General features: G+C 41.5%; 2 protein-coding genes across 17 annotated transcripts in view; both read left to right on the top strand.

Annotated features, from left to right (window-relative positions):
• Positions 1–8,225, top strand: part of LOC124525068 (GTPase IMAP family member 7-like) — a 190,168-nt gene extending 181,943 nt beyond the window's left edge. For 14 of the 16 annotated variants that reach the window (XM_047097505.1, XM_047097504.1, XM_047097525.1 and 11 more), the window contains one exon: positions 6,785–8,225. In XM_047097505.1, the coding sequence (XP_046953461.1) occupies positions 6,785–7,674 (890 nt within the window). In that variant the 3' untranslated portion in view covers positions 7,675–8,225. Of the gene's footprint in view, positions 1–502; positions 588–4,954; positions 5,042–6,784 lie in introns of those variants that run through there. The other 2 variants (XM_047097523.1, XM_047097521.1) reach the window with 2 other exon arrangements.
• Positions 4,998–17,752, top strand: part of LOC124525086 (GTPase IMAP family member 7-like) — a 34,736-nt gene continuing 21,981 nt past the window's right edge. Inside the window, exon 1 of the mRNA XM_047097560.1 lies at positions 4,998–5,041. The gene's annotated coding sequence lies outside the window, so the exon portion shown is untranslated. The remainder of the gene's footprint in view (positions 5,042–17,752) is intronic.

Raw genomic sequence — 17,752 nt, forward strand, 5'->3', positions numbered from 1 at the left:
TCTTCCTCTTTTACTCTTGGTTCTCAATGGTTTAGACATTTTGGCTTTGTACCAGAGTGCTGTTAATTTTTTAATGAGTAACTTGAGAGCTTCATGAAAGGCCATCATGAAAGCCCATATGATGCAATCACTGGGAAGTATCCCAGGCTCTAAATTTGGACACATCTAGCCACATATCTGAGTTCCTTTCACCCAGAATCAACCCAGCATCTCCCACTCCATCCAGAGAAGATGATCAGAGAGCATGCCCACCTCTGTGTGCATGATTTGGGTCACTTAATAAGGGCCTTTGGGATCCACCACTATAACCCCAAACAACAAATATAGCTTTGGGAATTTTGTGTGATAGCAGGCACATGGAGAAAAAGCTTACACCTTGGTAAAACTAAAGCATTCCCCAAATTATAGGGTAATATTTCTGTCTCTTTAAAGTCGAATCGTTCCTTCACTAGCTCCACCCAATCTGAGCTTCCTGCCTCAGAGGTTTAAAGGGTGCAAACACTTTTTCCTCTCAGTTAAACAAAAGCACCAGCTCAAACAGCTTCTTTGGAGAACACTCAGGAACTCATCAGCTCATTCAAAAGAAGGTGAGCCTGGCCTCAGAGCAATGGAACCATGAGGGGCAGCAGGACATAGGGGTGTGCATGGGTGTGGGTTCTGGTCCTAGAAGGGACCAGGTACTGTGCCAGCAGCCCAGCAATGAGGATGCTGCCACAGGGGTCTCGGTAGAAGGTGGGGTGGGGCTAAGGAGATTGAGTGGCCCATGTCCACATGTCTCCTATTTATCAGGAAAACTTGCTGAACAGCATATCTTCCATCAGTTGTTGTCATGACAGAGTGAGTGCTGCCTGACACCCCATCCATTTCCCTTAGTGGGAAACTAGTGTCCTCAAGGCAGGTCTTTAGAGCTGGAAGGCAATTTAGAGACCACTCTGGCCCAAACCCTCTTTTTCCTGAAAGAAAATCTGAATCCTAGGCAGTGTGCGTGTGGTTTTATGAAATTCCCCGGGATACCCAGGTCACAAATGGCACAGGAAGTCTAGAATTCAGCTGGCGGTGTCCTTCCCCACATGTAAGAGAGAAATGGTGTGATCGACAGTGTAACAGAGGAGGTAAGGAAGGGGTGCCATGGGGAGAGAATGAGCTACTCTATAGAAAACAAATGTGCGTGAAGCCCTTTGGTTGCCTTCCCTAATTCCAGGGTTGCTACCAGTTCATGTTTCTGGACAGAGAATGAACTACCTCCCCTGGCCTCCCATGATCTATTTCTGATCCAATGTAAACAGAAATGTAGAATCAAGGACTTGAGAAGGAACCAGGAAGACACCAGAGCATGCAAGGGTTATGCATGAGTGTAGAGGTCAGACATAGTTTGCATTGGATCCCTTCTCTGCCCAAAGCCCATTAGCGCAGTGACCTTGGGCAACTTTCTCAGCATTGCTGAGCCACATCTATTTCCTCATTTAAAAAATTAGAGTGGGGGCGCCTCTCTGGCTGAGTGGGAAGAGCATGGGACTCTTGATCTCAGGGTTGTGAGTTCGAGCCCCACGCTGGGTGTAGAGATTTAATTAATTAATTAATTAATACACTTCAAACATTAGAATACTAAAAATTACTAAATTATTAGAATACTAAAAATTTTATCACACTATCAGTAAATATTTACATATGTATGTCTGGAAGATAAAGGTCATTAAAATATACCATGAGCAGACTTCAAAAAGCAATTAGAATTTTTATACAATTACCAGGTGTATTCCAATCCTCAGATTGTCTCATAGATTTTAAAATTGAAATCAGGGGCGCCTGGGTGGCTCAGTCGGTTGAGTGTCCGACTTCGGCTCAGGTCATGATCTCACAGCTTGTGAGTTCGAGCCCCGCGTCGGGCTCTGTGCTGACAGCTCAGAGCCTGGAGCCTGCTTCTGCTTCTGGGTCTCCCTCTCTCTCTGCCCCTAACCCATTCGCATTCTGCCTCTGTCTCTCTGAAAAATAAATAAACATTAAAAAAATTTTTTAAATAAAATTGAAATCAGCTCCAAATACGGTTCATAAATTGCAATTCTTTCATATCTCTTAAGGTTAATTTGATAAATAAGTTTTCACCTTCCTGTTTCTTTTTGTAAAATGTTTCTGTTTAAGAAACGGTTGGTCCTTTGTCCAAGAGAATTGGACAGTGTACATTTTACTCATTAAATCCTCAAGATGTCATACGACATGTTCTTCTAGTATCATTGTTTTGTATAAATTTAAATTTAAGGAGAGGCTTGATCAGATTAAGGCTTGCCTGGTTAGTTGGGTGGCAATATTTCATAGGTGCAGTTGTAAACTTCCATCAGAAGGCACCTTATATTTTATTCTGTCTCTTTCTGTAATGTAGCAGACAGTAATGATAGCCTAGAGTAACTTTGTTTCATTAATGGTCGCAAATTATAATATTGTAATTCTATCAATCTTTCTTCATTGATTGGATGGCATAATCCTATAAAAGAAACTTCCCCTGAATCATACTTTCATTTCCATAAGGTGTAGTTAATAAGACAAAAGGAATGCTTGATTCTTTTTTGTCCATGTTCAGACTGATGACATCATTCCTAGCATACCCTAAAGAGAACACTTCACTTCTTTTATGATAATGGTATTGTTATGAATTCATGAACTTCAACATATTTGATGAATTTTAATCCATTGAAATTATCATTCTCATTGATACTCAAATTACCTCATCTCTGTCCAGTCAGCCTCTTCACGTTGGTTCTGTAGTCATTTCGGTAAGACCCAAATATTTTTTTTTGAAAGTGATCTCTGCACCCAATGTGGAGCTAGAACTCATGAACATGGGATCAAGAGATGCATACTGTATTGACAGAGCTAGCCAGGCATCCCACGGTCTGAGTAGTTTTTGATAGCATCCTCACTTTTTAGTGTGACTAGGATAGTCTAGGATCCACTTGCACATTTCTTGGCCCAGAAATGGAATCGGTACCTTCTCCTAAGAGTCCTAATGTTTTTGGTGGGAAATGGCATTTGAAGGGCACAGTATGGGCGCTAAGGGTGTTCATTGCCACTGGGCTTGTCCTTGGGCTTCAAAACTACACGTGTGCACAAAAAGCTGAGAATAGGACAGGATTCCTGAAAGCAATTTAAGATTTTCTTGACGTTTTTCCCCCCTATTTGGCCTTACACTATATCCCATTAGGACAATAGCCAATGAAACAACTCCATTTTCAAATTTCTTGGACCAATTCTTTGTGTGGTTTTTCTATTACACCAAGTACTATGTATTGCATTTGCTTTTGATTTTTACTAGTTATCTGAAAATATAGTTTTTGTTGTATAATTATGTAAGCTATTTACAGATGTTCTTCACTATCTGCAAGCAGAACCTTCCTATGAAATCTTTTATGAAACAAAATGAGATAAAGGAGAGAAGCAATTACCATCAATGTACATGGAAAAAGGGTGCGCATTCCCAGATCTCCCCCAAATAACCTCCCTTATGTGTTTCTGATACTTTAGACACAACTTGTTAACAGATGCACAAATTCAATTGAGAGAAAGCCCACGTGCTCATCTGGCTCACAGCTCTGGTGGCTGGATGGTGAACCCCTGTGTGAGCTTCCCGGGGAAGGTGATTGGCAGTTGGTGTGGACAATGGCCCACTCGGCCTCTCCATTAGCTCAACTGGCTGTAAAACAAATGCGGAGCGTTGTATTCGTGTTCAGCTTTTTTTTGTACAAATGAAAAATCCTCTTTGAATTTATGTCAGCCAGCAACAGCAGGTACACATGTAGGTCTTTCATAAAGGAAAAGAGCTGTAATTCGAACTCTCAAAAAGAAGGAAGTACATGCTTTCAAGACAAATCTATGACATCGAAGTATACTCAAAGTAGTTTCCAGCTTCTACCCTGCCCCCGCCTTATTCCTCCCATCCCTCTGTCAGTAACTTCTTGGGTGACGGTTCAGATGATCTGCCATTGCTTTTTCATGTGCATGAAATATATGTTGTACTTCGTACCTACAGTTCATGTTCCTCCTCATTAGAGAAATGACAGTAAAGTAAATATTATTTTCTTCACTTTGCTTTTTTTTTTTCTTAATGAAATATCCTGGAGATCTCACCATCCCAGCATAGAGAGGTATTTCTTATTCCTTTCTACAGTTGGATAGTACATCGCTGTGTGTATGTACCTTGGTTTATTCAATCAGACCCCTACTAGTGGGCATTTGGTAGATTTTTGGTCTTTAAGTATTACAAATAGTGAAGCAGAGAATAAACATATGCCTTATCTTTTTCTGTGTTTTTGTCAGTGTAGCTCTGGGACATAAGGAAAGGGAACTTCTTCCTCTACCCTTCAAGGTCTTCCAGCTGCCCTAAGAATTACATTCACTTGAGGCAGATTAACAAGAGAAAAAAAAGCACTGTGCACAGATGCTTAGTAATGAAACTAAAACCAAGAGAGATGACCAAGGCAGGCAGTTTTTATACTTTTTAGGCAAAGAGACGATGGATCTGTGAGGGATTGACAAAACAAGGAAGACTTAACTTTGGGAGCATCTGTTAGGGAGGAATTCTAAAGAGACTTTGGGCTGGGGTAGTAAATTAGTAGAAAGTAGTGGGCTGTTTATACAGTCTTCTTGGCTCTAAATCTCCCATCCCTGATCATAAGGGTGTCTCTTTACCTCCTGGGACAGGATGGGCACCTTTCACATGGGAGATTTGTTTCCTGCTTGCAGGGGGACAGAAGAGGGTCTTAGTAATCTTCCCACACAGGCTGTATCTTAAGGTACTTTTATATGAAATCGTAAGGCAAAGTTGCACGTTTATGGGTGACCTGCCCTTGTCCACTACAAGCATAAATCCTAAAATTGGGACTCACAATCCAAGAATAAATGTATATGTAATTTGTGTGATATTCCTAATTTCTCCCCTGTAGGTTTTAGACTGTTTTTCTGTTCTCATTAGCCACCGAGAAGAGAACCTGTTTCCTCTAAAATTTACCGACTGATTATAGCAGCAAATCTTTGGACTTTTGCCAAATCTGTAAGTGGAGAAATAGTATCTCAGTGTAATTTAATTTGTTATATTTAGTTTGTTTCTTTTCCTATGTTGGATTTATTTTTCTCTACTTTAAGTGAGTGTTCATATATTTTTACATAGTTGAGGAGCATTGACATTTCTTTTTTTTCTTTGAACTGTTTATTCATATGTCTTGCTCCATTTTCTATCGAGCTATTGGACATTTGTCTCTCTACTTTTAGGTATTCTTTGTATAAGAGGAGAATTAACCCTTTTTTAAAAAAATTCTTTTAAATGTTTATTTATTTTTGAGACAGAGAGAGACAGAGCATGAATGGGGGAGGGGCAGAGAGAGAGGGAGACACAGAATCGGAAGCAGGCTCCCGGCTCTGAGCCATCAACCCAGAGCCCGATGCGGGTCTCGACCTCACGAAACGTGAGATCGTGACCTGAGCTGAAGTCACACGCTCAACCGACTGAGCCACCCAGGCACTCCGAATTAACCCTTTTTGATATAGTCTGACATTCGTATTTTAATTGTCCGTGGTGTTCGTTGTCTCCCGTTGTCTTTTAGATATTTATGTAGTCAGATGTATGAATCCTTTTCCTTACAAACTTTCAAATGTTAGAAAGAGTTGCCCCCCCCCCCAGGTTACAAAGGATTTGTCTGGGTTTCTTCTAGTATTTACGTGGATTGATTTTTAGTGTTTATATTTCTAACGTATTTAGCATGTGAATGGCATGAAGATGTGGGTGCAGTTTTGTCTTTTTCTGTGTGGTTTTGTAGTTATCCCAATGCTGGTTATTAGTCCATCTGTCTCCCCATTGCTGTGAGATCCTGCCTTATGGACGATAAATGTAACACGATACAATTGAACTGGATACTCATGAATATAGTAGACCAATTTGGTCTATCTCTGAATTATCTGTTTTTGTTTTCCGTTCTGTCTCTGTTTACACACATGTCCTACTGCCTTAATTATAGGGGCTAAAATATTTTACTATCTGGTAGAGCTCACCCTCCCTCATCGTTCTTCGGTTTTTTGACTCTAGAGGCTAATTTTCTTTCTTCATGCTTCCAAATGAAATTTATAGTCAACTATTTTGGCTGCAGAGAAAAAAATGGTGACAAATTTTTTAAAATTTATATTTTTATAAAATCACATTAAAGAAGTACCTATTAAAACAGTGTTGAATTTGGGCAAATGTCTGTTCTGCATCAAGGTATTTTTCTTCTTAAATCTACTAAAGGGGATGTGTTGTAGCAATCCATTTTCTCATATTGAACCACCCTACTATTTCTGAAATAAATCACCTTTAATTGTGGGGTATTAGTTTTTAGTGTCTGACAATTTATTTGGGACTTTGGCATTAGTATTCACAAATGAGACATGTCTGTAGCTTTATTTATTGGTGAAATCAATATTTGTTAGCCTTTGGGATCAATATCATACTTATGTCATAGAAAGAACTGGAAAGACTTCCTTCTGTTTTAAGTCATCAGGAATAGTTTAAGAAAGGTTTAAGTGAGATCCCCATGAAACCATCTGGACCTGGTACTCTTTTGTAGGGGAACTCTTTAACTACTTTATTGTTTCTTCTATGGTGCTTGAATTGTTTCATCTTTTTGTCTTTATGGGACCAACATGGGTAGTACACTACTGCAGGTTTTCATGGAGAAACACAAAGGAGATAAAAGGAATGTGATGGTTTCCACTTACCTTCGTTGAATCTTTTTCTTCTCCTTCTCTTTTTTACACCCCACAGCCACTGGTAGTGACATGGCACACCCTCAGGACAACACTCTGAGGATTGTTTTGGTGGGGAAAAGTGGAAGTGGGAAGAGCGCAACGGCAAACACCATCCTGGGGAGTAGAGTCTTTGAGTCTAGAGTTGGTCCCTATACTGTCACCGCCAAGTGTCAAAAAGCATCCAAGGAATGGAAGGGGAGGAAACTTGTTGTTGTTGACACCCCAGGGCTCTTTCACACCAAGGAGACCCTGGATACCACGTGCAGGGAAATCAGCCAGTGTGTCCTCTACTCCTGCCCTGGGCCCCACGCCATCATCTTGGTCCTCCAGGTGGGCCTCTACAGGGACGAAGAGCAGAAGACCGTGGCATTGATCAAGGCTGTGTTTGGGAAGCCAGCCTTGAAGCACATGATCGTGTTGTTCACTCGCAAAGATGACTTGGAGGAGAAGAGCCTGAGTGACTTCTTGGCAGATTCAGATGTGAAGCTAAGAAACATCATCAGCGAGTGTGGGAACCGCTACTGTGCCTTCAACAACAGAGCCTCAGAGGCCGAGAAGGAAGCTCAGGTGCAGGAGCTGGTGGAGCTGATAGAAGAGATGGTGCAGAGCAACGGAGGGGCTTACTTTACCGATGCCATTTACAAGGACACAGAGAAGAGGCTGAAGCAACTGAAAGAAGACCTGAAGAAGATCTACACCGATCAATTAAATAATGAAATTAAACTAGTAGAAAAGGAATATGCTCATAAATCACAGGAAGAACGGGAGGAAAAAATAAAATTGCTAAAGATGAAGTATGCTGAACAAATAAAAAATATCGGGGAAGAAGCTGAGAAGGGATTATTTAGAGATGGTTCAAATGGGATTATGAACGTGCTTTCAAAAATATGGGATATGTTTTGGTAGTAAAGACCATTTCATTTTTTCTTCTGAATTTACGATGATTTGCGCTAGTGGTAGATTGTAGTTTCCATAGATAGCTGTGAGAGTAGCTTCTACTTATTCTTCCTATAACCTGACCCTGTTACTCCTGCCACTGAGTTACAGGGCCTGTGTCCTCTACCTTAGAACTGGGCAGATCTGGGACCGTTTCAATTAATAGCAGATGGTTGAAGCAGCACCTTGTGACTCTAAGGTTACATATGGGCAATGCTTCCTTGCCCTGTTGGGGTTCTTGCCCTTGGAACTTGACTGTCATGTTGTGAGAAAGCCCAGGCTGCCTCTTGAGAGGCCCCCATGCAGAGGGCCTGAAGTCACTGGCCCACTTCCCAGCTCACCTTTCATTTGTGACTCAGACCAACTTGCCTGCCATGCAAGTGAGGCAACACAGAAGCGTGCCCTGCGGTTGCCCCGCCATCTCAGGCGAAATTGCAGAAAGCAAAGATGAGCCATTCCCATTGAGTCCTGCCCAAATTGCAGCTTTATGAGAACAAATAAATGATGGTTTTTGTTTTTAACCACTGAGCTTCAGAATGGTTTGTTATGCAGTGGGAACTAACCAGAATGAAGCCTCTTCCCAGCTCTCAGTCTCCAGTGCCTCCCCTTCTCACCTGTCCCTCTTCACACAAAGTTGGCATAATCAGGCAATGGCATATAGAGTTCAAAGACTCAGGAAAATTCAAATCAGAAATCCTGCACATGTTAAGTGTCTGAACCACTGGTCACATTTGTCATTGCACAGCATGGCCACATGTACTATGTTAGGGAGGTATTGGGTTTCTCTGGAAAGATTGTTCTGTGGTTCATGGAGACCTGAAAGTCACAGGATTCTCTTATTGTGTTTCTCTCTTTTCTTTTTTAGGGACCTTCGTAACTTAAAATGTCTCCAATTGTATTTGAAAAATCCCATCTGGGCCACATAGTTTTCATTTGCCTCTGCAGAATCACACTTCACCCTAGCTCTTTGCCCCCTGAGGCTGATCTAGTTGCACTACATCGGTGGGATCTCTTGCTCTCTGTCTTCTGCCTGGCTTGCCTATGGGAAGTCCAAATCAGAGGCCCTGTGGAAGTAGAAAAGCAAGGCCGGGGTATCCATTCTCCCACGTCTATTTCTGCATGGCCATCTCTGACTAACTGCAACCCTATGCCAAAGGTCACAGCTCCTCCCTTGGTGGCCTTTCTACCCAACTCTTCTTCTGCATTCCAGTCTTTGTTCACCCTTTCAGGTGGGACTCAATTTTCTTATCGATACTATCAACGTCCCTGTGGTTTCCAAATTCCCTGTGTCCACAATTTGTAAGAGGCCCCTTCTCTACACTTTCTCCAAGTACCTAATGAGAGCAGACTATCTTTTTCCTGTGAGAACCTGATTGATAAATCTTATGGTACCCAGTTCTCCTTCAGAGCATCTTTATTGTTGTTGATGGTTTTACATTCCCTCTAGTGCTTGTTTTCTGACACCAGAAAAATCTCTCCTTACCCTTCCATGCTGTGACATTTGCAGTAAGTAGATGAAAGTTTCTGTCTTGCTAAAATAATAGAGAAACTTCAAAGTTAGATGGGTGACTCTCAGTCACTCACAAGGATTGCAGACATCCCAAATCCAAATTATTAGAATTTTTATTCGTCCTTTGTTTTGTCTGTGAACATGACTGAGAGCGTTTATCATATCAGTGACTTTTTAGGAGACGGATTAGAGATTAAGTCTGGAAAATTTAAGATTCTACATACACGCTCATTCTAAGATTCATCACCAGTATTCAGAATGCAGTAAAAACACGGAAGAAAAATCCTCTCATGAGAAAACATGTGTCAAATGACTAAGTGAGACCAAAGTACGCTTTGCCATCATGCAGTTCTTATGTTCAAAAGTACTTCCTTGTAAGTGACTCATGTGTGTGATAGTATGTCTAAAGAGCAAAGTATTCCTGCCCTGTCCTTTTTCATTTCAGAGTCGTTTAAAAGATATTTTCCCCCAGAGATATGCAGAAGCATTCTTAATACAATTAACCTGTGTTCAGGCCATTTGAATGTGCAGCTTATGTAAGCTGATTTCTTTTCTCCCAACCTTAGATTCTTTTTTGGAAGGTAAGTCATAACCAGAGAAAAAACGAGTAAATCAAATAAATCATTATCTCTTCACTTGACAATTGAAATATTGCTCACTCACTTCTTTTAACATATTTTATATTCCAGTTCTCTCTGAATGTGGTTCTATTTCAGTGCTGAAGACTGAGGAATTTCCAGCGTTTAATGTGTGCATGATCCCTGTTGTTGAAATATGTGATAGTCATGACTCATGATGGGGAATTTACACTAGGATTTATAGAGGAAGACCTGAGAAAAGATTTAGCGTATGAAGTCTACTGTGAAGGATGTGTAGGATGTGTCCATGCGGGTGATGGGTACGATGGTTATGCTTCTATTCAGAAACAGGAAAGTTCAGGGTGACGGGTAAGATTTTCAGGGGAAGGATAGAGTCAGGAGCCACAGTGTTCAGTTAGGTTTGGGACAAGTTGAATATCAGATGTCATAGTTAGGGTCCAATGTAAATGACCTGCATTAACTTGAAATCTGGGTCAGAAGGCTATATGAAAGGCTCGGGGTAACATAAATATCTCCCTTAATATCAGTTGAATCTTTACTAATTGCCAATACCCCGCAGTCCAAAGCTATATGCTAGAAGATCCATATAGGATGCCCAAAGGAAGAAGGAAGAACCAGTTTTGTGAGGTTTAGTCCTTCAACTAAATTGATAGATATTTGAAAGGGTCAAGAGGAAAGGACCTTTCCTGTTAGGTTTTAGCATTTAAGTAATCTCTACACCCAACATGGGGCTCCAACTCATGACCATGAGATCAAGGGTCGCATGCTCTTCCAAATGATCCAGCCAGGCATCCCAAGAGGAAAGGGCTTTTTAAACGAGAACATTTAATTTATAGGGACAATGACAAATTAGTATTGGTCAATTCTTGGAGTTCATCTGTGGCAGAATCGTCTCTCCAGGGCAGAAGGTGGCCCAGGTGTAACCGTATGACTATATAAGGGAGGCCCCACAGGGAGTCGTCTCTGTGTGCCATGTCCAGAGAGATGGAGGTTCTCTCTCTCCTGAAACCTAGTGAGGCGGCCTCTGGAGTTTGATACTGCCAGAGGGGTGTGGGCAGTGTACATTAAGAGACTTGTTGTGTGTCCTTCAGAGTTTGGCTTTGCTGCCTGGTGGTCATGGGATACATGAAGGTTGTTGCTTTGCTCTGTGGAGGGAGCAGAATACCCATGGTGGTGGAGGTCTTGGACGCAGTCAGAACTTTCACTAACATGGGGGCAAAAGTATGTGTTCTTCATATATCACATGGGGCCACATGGGAGGGAGGCACCCAAAGCCAGTTTGAAGGGGACTTGCCCAGGGGCCCAGCAGGGATCCCAGAGGCTTGTATGTGCATTAGAGTTCTGGAAGTCCGGCACTAGGAGCAGATGTTGAAGCAAGTGATGGGAGAGGAGACAGTGGCCTTCTGTTGGGCTTATGATTTCAGATTCCCAGAGGAGACTCTGAAGGCTATTAACAGTGTTCCATGGGGAAAGGAGCCACTAAGAATGCTGCTACTGTCCCCCTACCAAGGCCAGACTACACTTGACTCATCTTCAGTGTTTCTGCCTCTTCTCCTCCATCCCATGAAGAATCAGAGCCAAGGCAAGGACAGGAGGAGAATGGCAGCGTGGGGAGAGCTCTAAGCAGCCCTGTCTACACTGCAGGTTCCTCTCTGGGAGCAGGCACATGCCAGGGATGCCAGGGACAGTAGAAGATTTACCCTTTAGCAATATTTTTTGAAAAGTTTTTGTATATATATAGCTAACTTGACAATTGTCAATAAATTGTCAAGTTAGCTAACATACAGTGTATACAGTGTCCTCTTGGTTTTGGGGGCAGATTCCTATGATTCGTCACTTACCTACAGCATCCAGTGCTCATCCCAACAAGTGCCCTCCTCAATGCCCATCACCCATTTTCCCCCCTCCATCACCCCCCATCAGCCCTCAGTTCATTCTCTGTATTTAAGAGTGTCTTATGGTTTGCCTCCCTCTGTGGTTGAAATTATTTCTTCCCTTCCCTTCCCCCATGGTCTTTTGTTAAGTTTCTTAAGCTCCACATATGAGTGAAAACATATGACATCTGTCTTTCTCTGACTGACTTATTTCACTTAGCATAATACCCTCCAGTTCCATCCATGTTGTTGCAAAAGGCAGGATTTCATTCTTTCTCATTGCCAAGTAGTATTCCATTGTATATATAAACCACATCTTTATCCATTCTTCTGTTGATGGACACTTGGGCTCTTTCCATAATTTGGCTATTGTTGAAAGTGCTACTATATATATTGGGGTACATGTTCCCCTGTGAATCAGCCCTCCTGTATCCTTTGGATAAATTCTGAGTAGTGCTATTGCTGGGTTGTACGGATGTTCCATTTTAATTTTTTGAGGAACCTCCATAATGTTTTCCAGAGCGGCTGCACCAGTTTGCATTCCCACCAACAGTCAAGAGAGTTACCGTTTCTCCACATCCTCGCCAACATCTTTTGTTTCCTGAGTTGTTAATTTTAGCCACTCTGACCGGTGTAAGGTGCCATCTCAATGTGGTTTTGATTTGTATTTCCCTGATGATGAGTGACGTTGAACATCTTTGCATGTGTCTGTTGGCCATTTGGATGTCTTTTTTGGAAAAGTGTCTATTCATGTTGTCTGCCCATTTCTTCACTGGGTTGTTTGTTTTTTGGGTGTTGAGGTTGGTAAGTTCTTTATAGATTTTGGAAACTAACCCTTTATTTGATATGTCATTTTTAAATATCTTCTCCCATTGCATTGGTTGCCTTTTTGTTTTGTTGATTGTTTCCTTTGCAGTGCAGAATCTTTTTATCTTGATGAGGTCCCAAGAGTTCATTTTTTCTTTTATTTCCCTTGCCTTCGGAGATGGGTCGAGCAAGAAATTGCTGGGGCTCAGGTCAAAGAGGTTATTGCCTGTTTTCTCCTCTAGGGTTTTAATGGTTTTCTCTCTCACATTTAGGTCTTTCATCAATTTTGAGTTTAATTTTGTGTATGGTGTAAGAAAGTAGTCTGTTGCTTCATTATTGGTATATAGAAAGGCAATTGATTTCTGTACATTGATTGTGTATCCTGTGACTTTGCTGAATTCATGTATCAGTTCTAGCAGCTTTTTGGTGGAGTCTTTCAGGTTTTCCATGTAGAGTATCACGTCATCTGCGGAACGTGAAAGTTTGACTTCTTCGCCAATTTGGATGCCTTTTATTTCATTTTGTTGTCTGCTTGCTGAGGCTAGGACTTCCAACAGGATGTTAAACCACAGCCATGAGAGTGGACATCCCTGCCATGTTCCTAATGTTGTGGGAAAGCTCTTACTTTGTTTCCACGAGGATGATATTAGCTGTGGGCTTTTAATATATGGCTCTTATGAAGTAAGGTAGGTACCTTCTATCCCGACTTTCTTGAGGGCTTTTATTAAGAAAGGATGCTATATTTTGTCAAATGCTTTTTCTGCATCTATTGACAGGATCATATGGTTCTTATCCTTTCTTCTATTAATGTGATGTATCACTTTAATTGATTTGAGAATATTGAACCAGCCATGCAGCCCAGAAATGAATCCCACTTAATCGTGGTGAATAATTCTTTTGAGATGCGGTTGAATTTGATTTGCTAGTATTTTGTTGGGAATTTTTGCATTTATGTTAATCAGGGATATTGGTCTGTAATTCTCCATTTTAGTGGGGTCTCGGTCTGGTTTGGGAAACAAGGTAATGGTGGCTTCACAGAATGAGTCCGGAAGCTTTCTTCCATGTCTATTTTTTGGAACAGCCTGAGAAGGATAAGTATTAACTCTGTTTTAAATGTCTGGTAGAATTCCCCTAGGAAGCCATATGGCCCAGGACTCTTACCTGTTGTTAGATTTTTGATAACTGATTCAATTTCTTCACTGGGTATGTGTGTGTTCAAATTTTCTATTTCTTCCTGTTTGAGTTGTGGTAGCGTGTGGGTGTCTAGAAATTTTTCCATTTCCTCTAGGTTGTCCAGTTTGTTGGCATGTAATTTTTCATAGTATTCCCTGATAATTGTATTTCTGTGATGTTGGTTGTGATCTGTCCACTTTTATTTGTGATTTTTATCTATTTGGGTCCCCTCTCTTTTCTTTTTGAGAAGTCCGACTAGGGGTTTATCAATTTTGTTTGTCTTTCAGAAAAGAAAAAAAAAACTAGTGATTAGATTCATTGATCTGTTCTACTGTATTTTTTTGGTGGGGGGGTCTATATTTTTTATTTCTGCTCTAATCTTTGTTATTTCTCTTCTTCTGCTGTTCTGCTGGCTTTGGGGTTTCTTTCCTGTTCTGCTACTACTTCCTTTAGGTGTGCTATTAGATTTTGTATTTGGGATTTTTCTTATTTCTTGAGATAGGCCTGGATTGCAATGTATTTTCCTCTTAGAACTGCCTTTGCTGCATCCCAAAGGATTCGGACTGTCATGTTTTCATTTTCACTTGCTTCCATATACGTTTTAATTTCTTCTGTAAGTGCCTGGTTGACCCATTTATTCTTTAGTAGGATGTTCTTTAACCTCCATGCATTTGGAGGCTTTCTAAATTTTTTCTTGTGGTTGACTTCAAGTTTCATAGCATTTTTGTCTGAAAATATGCAGGGTATGATCTCGGTTCTTTTATATTTGTTGAGGGCTGTTTTGTGACCTAGGATGTGATCTATTTTGGAGAATGTTCCATGTGCACTCGAAAAGAATTCTGCTGCTTTTGGGTGAAAAGTTCTGGATATATCTGTCAAGCCCATCTGGTCCACTGTATCATTCAAAGCCATTGTTTCTTCATTGAATTTTTTTGCCTAGATGATCTGTCCATTATTGTAAGTGGAGAATTAAAGTTCCCTCCAATTACAGAATTTCTATTGATAAGATCACTTAAGTTTGTGATTAACTGATTTATGTATTTGGGTGCAATCATGTTGGGAGCATAAACATTTACAATTGTTAGCTCTTCTTCATGTATAGAGCCTGTAATTATGATATATTGCCCTTCTTCATGTCTTGTTACAGCCTTTAGATTAAAATCTAGTTCGTGTGATATAAGTATGGCTACCCCAGCTTTCTTTTGACTTCCAGTGGTATGATAGATGGTTTCCATCCCCTCACTTTCAATCTGCATGTGTCCGCAGGTCTAAAATGGACCTCTTGTAGACAGCATATAGATGGATCTTGGTTTTGTTTTATCCATTCTGATATGTTATGTGTTTGATTGGGGCATTTAGTCCATTTACATTCAGAGTGATTATTGAAAGATATGGATTTAGTGACATTGTGTTACCTGTAGGTTTCATGCTTGTGGTGATGTCTCTGGTCCTTTGTAGTCTTCGCAGCATTCCACTCAGAGAGTTCCCCTAAGGATCTCTTGCGGAAACTTGTTTAGTGTTCATGAATTCCTTCAGGTTTTGTTTGTCTGGGAAAGCCTTTATCTTTCCTTCTATCCTGAATGACAGCCTTGCTGGATAAAGGATTCTTGGCTGCATATTTTTCCTATTCAGCACATTGAATATTTTCTGCCACTCCCTTCTTGCCTGCCAAGTTTCAGTGGATAGGTCTGCTTCTACCCTTATGTGTCTACTCTTGTAGGTTAAGGCCCGTTTGTCCCTGGGTGCTTTCAGAATTTTCTCCTTATCTTTGTATTTTTCCAGTTTCACTATGATATTCTGTGGAGAAGATCTATTCTTGTTAAATCTGAAAGGAGTTCTCTTTGTCTCCTGGATGTGGATGTCCATTTCCTTCCCCAGATAAGGGAAGTTCACAGCTATAATTTGTTCAAGTCAACCTTCTTCCCTTTTTCTCTCTCTTTTCTTCTTCTTCTTCTGGAACTCTTATGATATGGATATTCTTATGTTTCATTGAATCTCCTCGTTCTCTATTTCTCCCCTCAGGGTCTAGTATGTTCTTATCTCTCTTTTTCTTGGCTTCATCATTTTCCATAATTTTGTCTTCTATTTCACTTAATCTACCCTTTGCCTCCTTCATCCTTGCTGTCACTGCATCTAGTTTATTTTGCACCTCATTTACAGCATCTCTTAATTCGTTGTGACTATTTCTTAGTTCCTTGATCTCTGTGGCAATAGATTCTCTTCTGTCTTCTATGCTTCTTTCAAGCCCAGTAATATGATTATTATTCTAAATTCTTGCTCAGTTATATTGCTTATATCTGTTTTGAGCAATTCTCTAGCTGTCATTTCCTCCTGGAGTTTCTTTTGACGAGAATTCTTCTGTTTCATCATTTTGCCTAGTTTTCTGTCCCTTATGTGTTTTAATAGCTTCTTATGGGTCTTGCCCCAGTTCTGGCGTACTGTCACTCCAGGGTATGGTCACAAAGGGCCTCTGCATGGCGGGGGTTCCTGCAGTGTCCTTTGTCCTTGGAATGGCTATTTGCCCACTTCCCTCAGTACTCAAGGGAGGGGATTGCTCTCTCCTCCTGTGCCTGGGAGCTGACTACAGAGCTTGGGGTGGCTCCCCTCCTCCCCAGGTACACAAAGAGGCCGGAGAAATCCCTGTAGTTAAAAATTGGTTCTTTCTCCATTTTTTCTGTTCCCCATCCCATGTTTTTTTCTCTTGTCCAAATACAACCTTCCACTTCTGCAACCTCTCTTTCGCTTTCTTTTGTCTTTCTGCAGAAGGGGATCCCTCCCCTCCTTTCCTATGCTGCCTTTTTTTTTATCTCTCCCAGTTTGAAATCATGCATCTATGGCCCATCACATTGTCCCCATGGGTCCCTGGAGATGTTTCTGTCACTCTGTAGCCTGGATTCCTGGAATTTCAAGCCTTCTTGCCTCAATACTTCTGAGTTTGAGGGACGAGGGAACTTCAGATTCCCTTACTTCTCTGTCATGTTAACTCCTTCTGAAATTTTTTTCAAGCGTTTATTTACTTGTGTGAGAGAGAGAGAGAGAGAGAGAGCATGTGCAGGGTTGGGGCAGAGAGAGAGGGAGCCACAGAATCTGAAGCAGTCTCCAGGCTCCAAACTGTCAGCACACAGCCCAACGTGGGGCTCAAACCCATGGACCTCGAGATCATGACCTGAGCTGAAGTCAGACGCTCAGCTGACTGAGTCACCCAGGCGCCCCACCCGTCAGTGAAATTGAGAGTGTGATTATTACACTAGATGATTTGAGTACATGAATGTGACCAATAGTGATTGGAGAGGTTTTTGCTTAAGGCAGAACCTGTGTAAGGTTTCCTTCAGGTGGCATGGATGGAGCCAGTGTGAAGGGCCGATGGGAGGAAAGAATAAGTGTCTTCTCTCCCTGTCCTTGTGACATCCCTCTTATTTAATCACAAAGTTCCACACAGGAGGACTTTGATGGAGAGGAGATTCCAGTAGAGAAGAACTCCAAGATCTTGCCAATCCTAATTCTTGTAACTGAGGTGTGTGTTTCCTATGAGTGTAGCACTGGGAATCCAGGTGACAGGCACTTTGCCCGTGCAGAGAACTGACAGGAAGTTCCCACATCCCACCAGGGAGGGACATTTATGTGTAAATCACAGAGAATCTAGAGATTCAGAGAGGTGGAGTAGGGCCTCCAATATCTCAGGTGGGTCAGGGTCCCTCTGGGCCCTGGGCCTTACTTATTCAAGGTCAATCAGACCCAAGACTTGACCAGCTAAAAATCTGTGCCAAGGAGTGTCCACAGGCTTGAGTCCGAGGAGAGGACAGGCGGTCAAGAGCACAGCAGCGAATGGACATGATCTTTACATCTGTGTGGGTGACTTTGCCAGGAAGCTTGTGGCATGGCTGGGACTATATTTCTGAGTACACTTAGAAACAACACCTTGGCCTTTTGAGAGTGAATTTCATTTTTGACAGTCTCAATCTGGTAAATAGGGAGAGTGACCAAAGCATGCTAGTGGTTGGAAGCAAAAAGAAGCTAGACATTAGAGACTTGTCTTCCATTGTCACCTTTAACTCTGAAGACGACTCTGCTGAGAGAGTTTCAGA

This window comes from Lynx rufus, unplaced genomic scaffold (genome assembly GCF_022079265.1).
Source record: "Lynx rufus isolate CCGP_SWC_20201006 ecotype Redwood Valley unplaced genomic scaffold, mLynRuf1.p SCAF_4, whole genome shotgun sequence".
NCBI classification, from domain to species: Eukaryota; Metazoa; Chordata; class Mammalia; order Carnivora; family Felidae; genus Lynx; species Lynx rufus.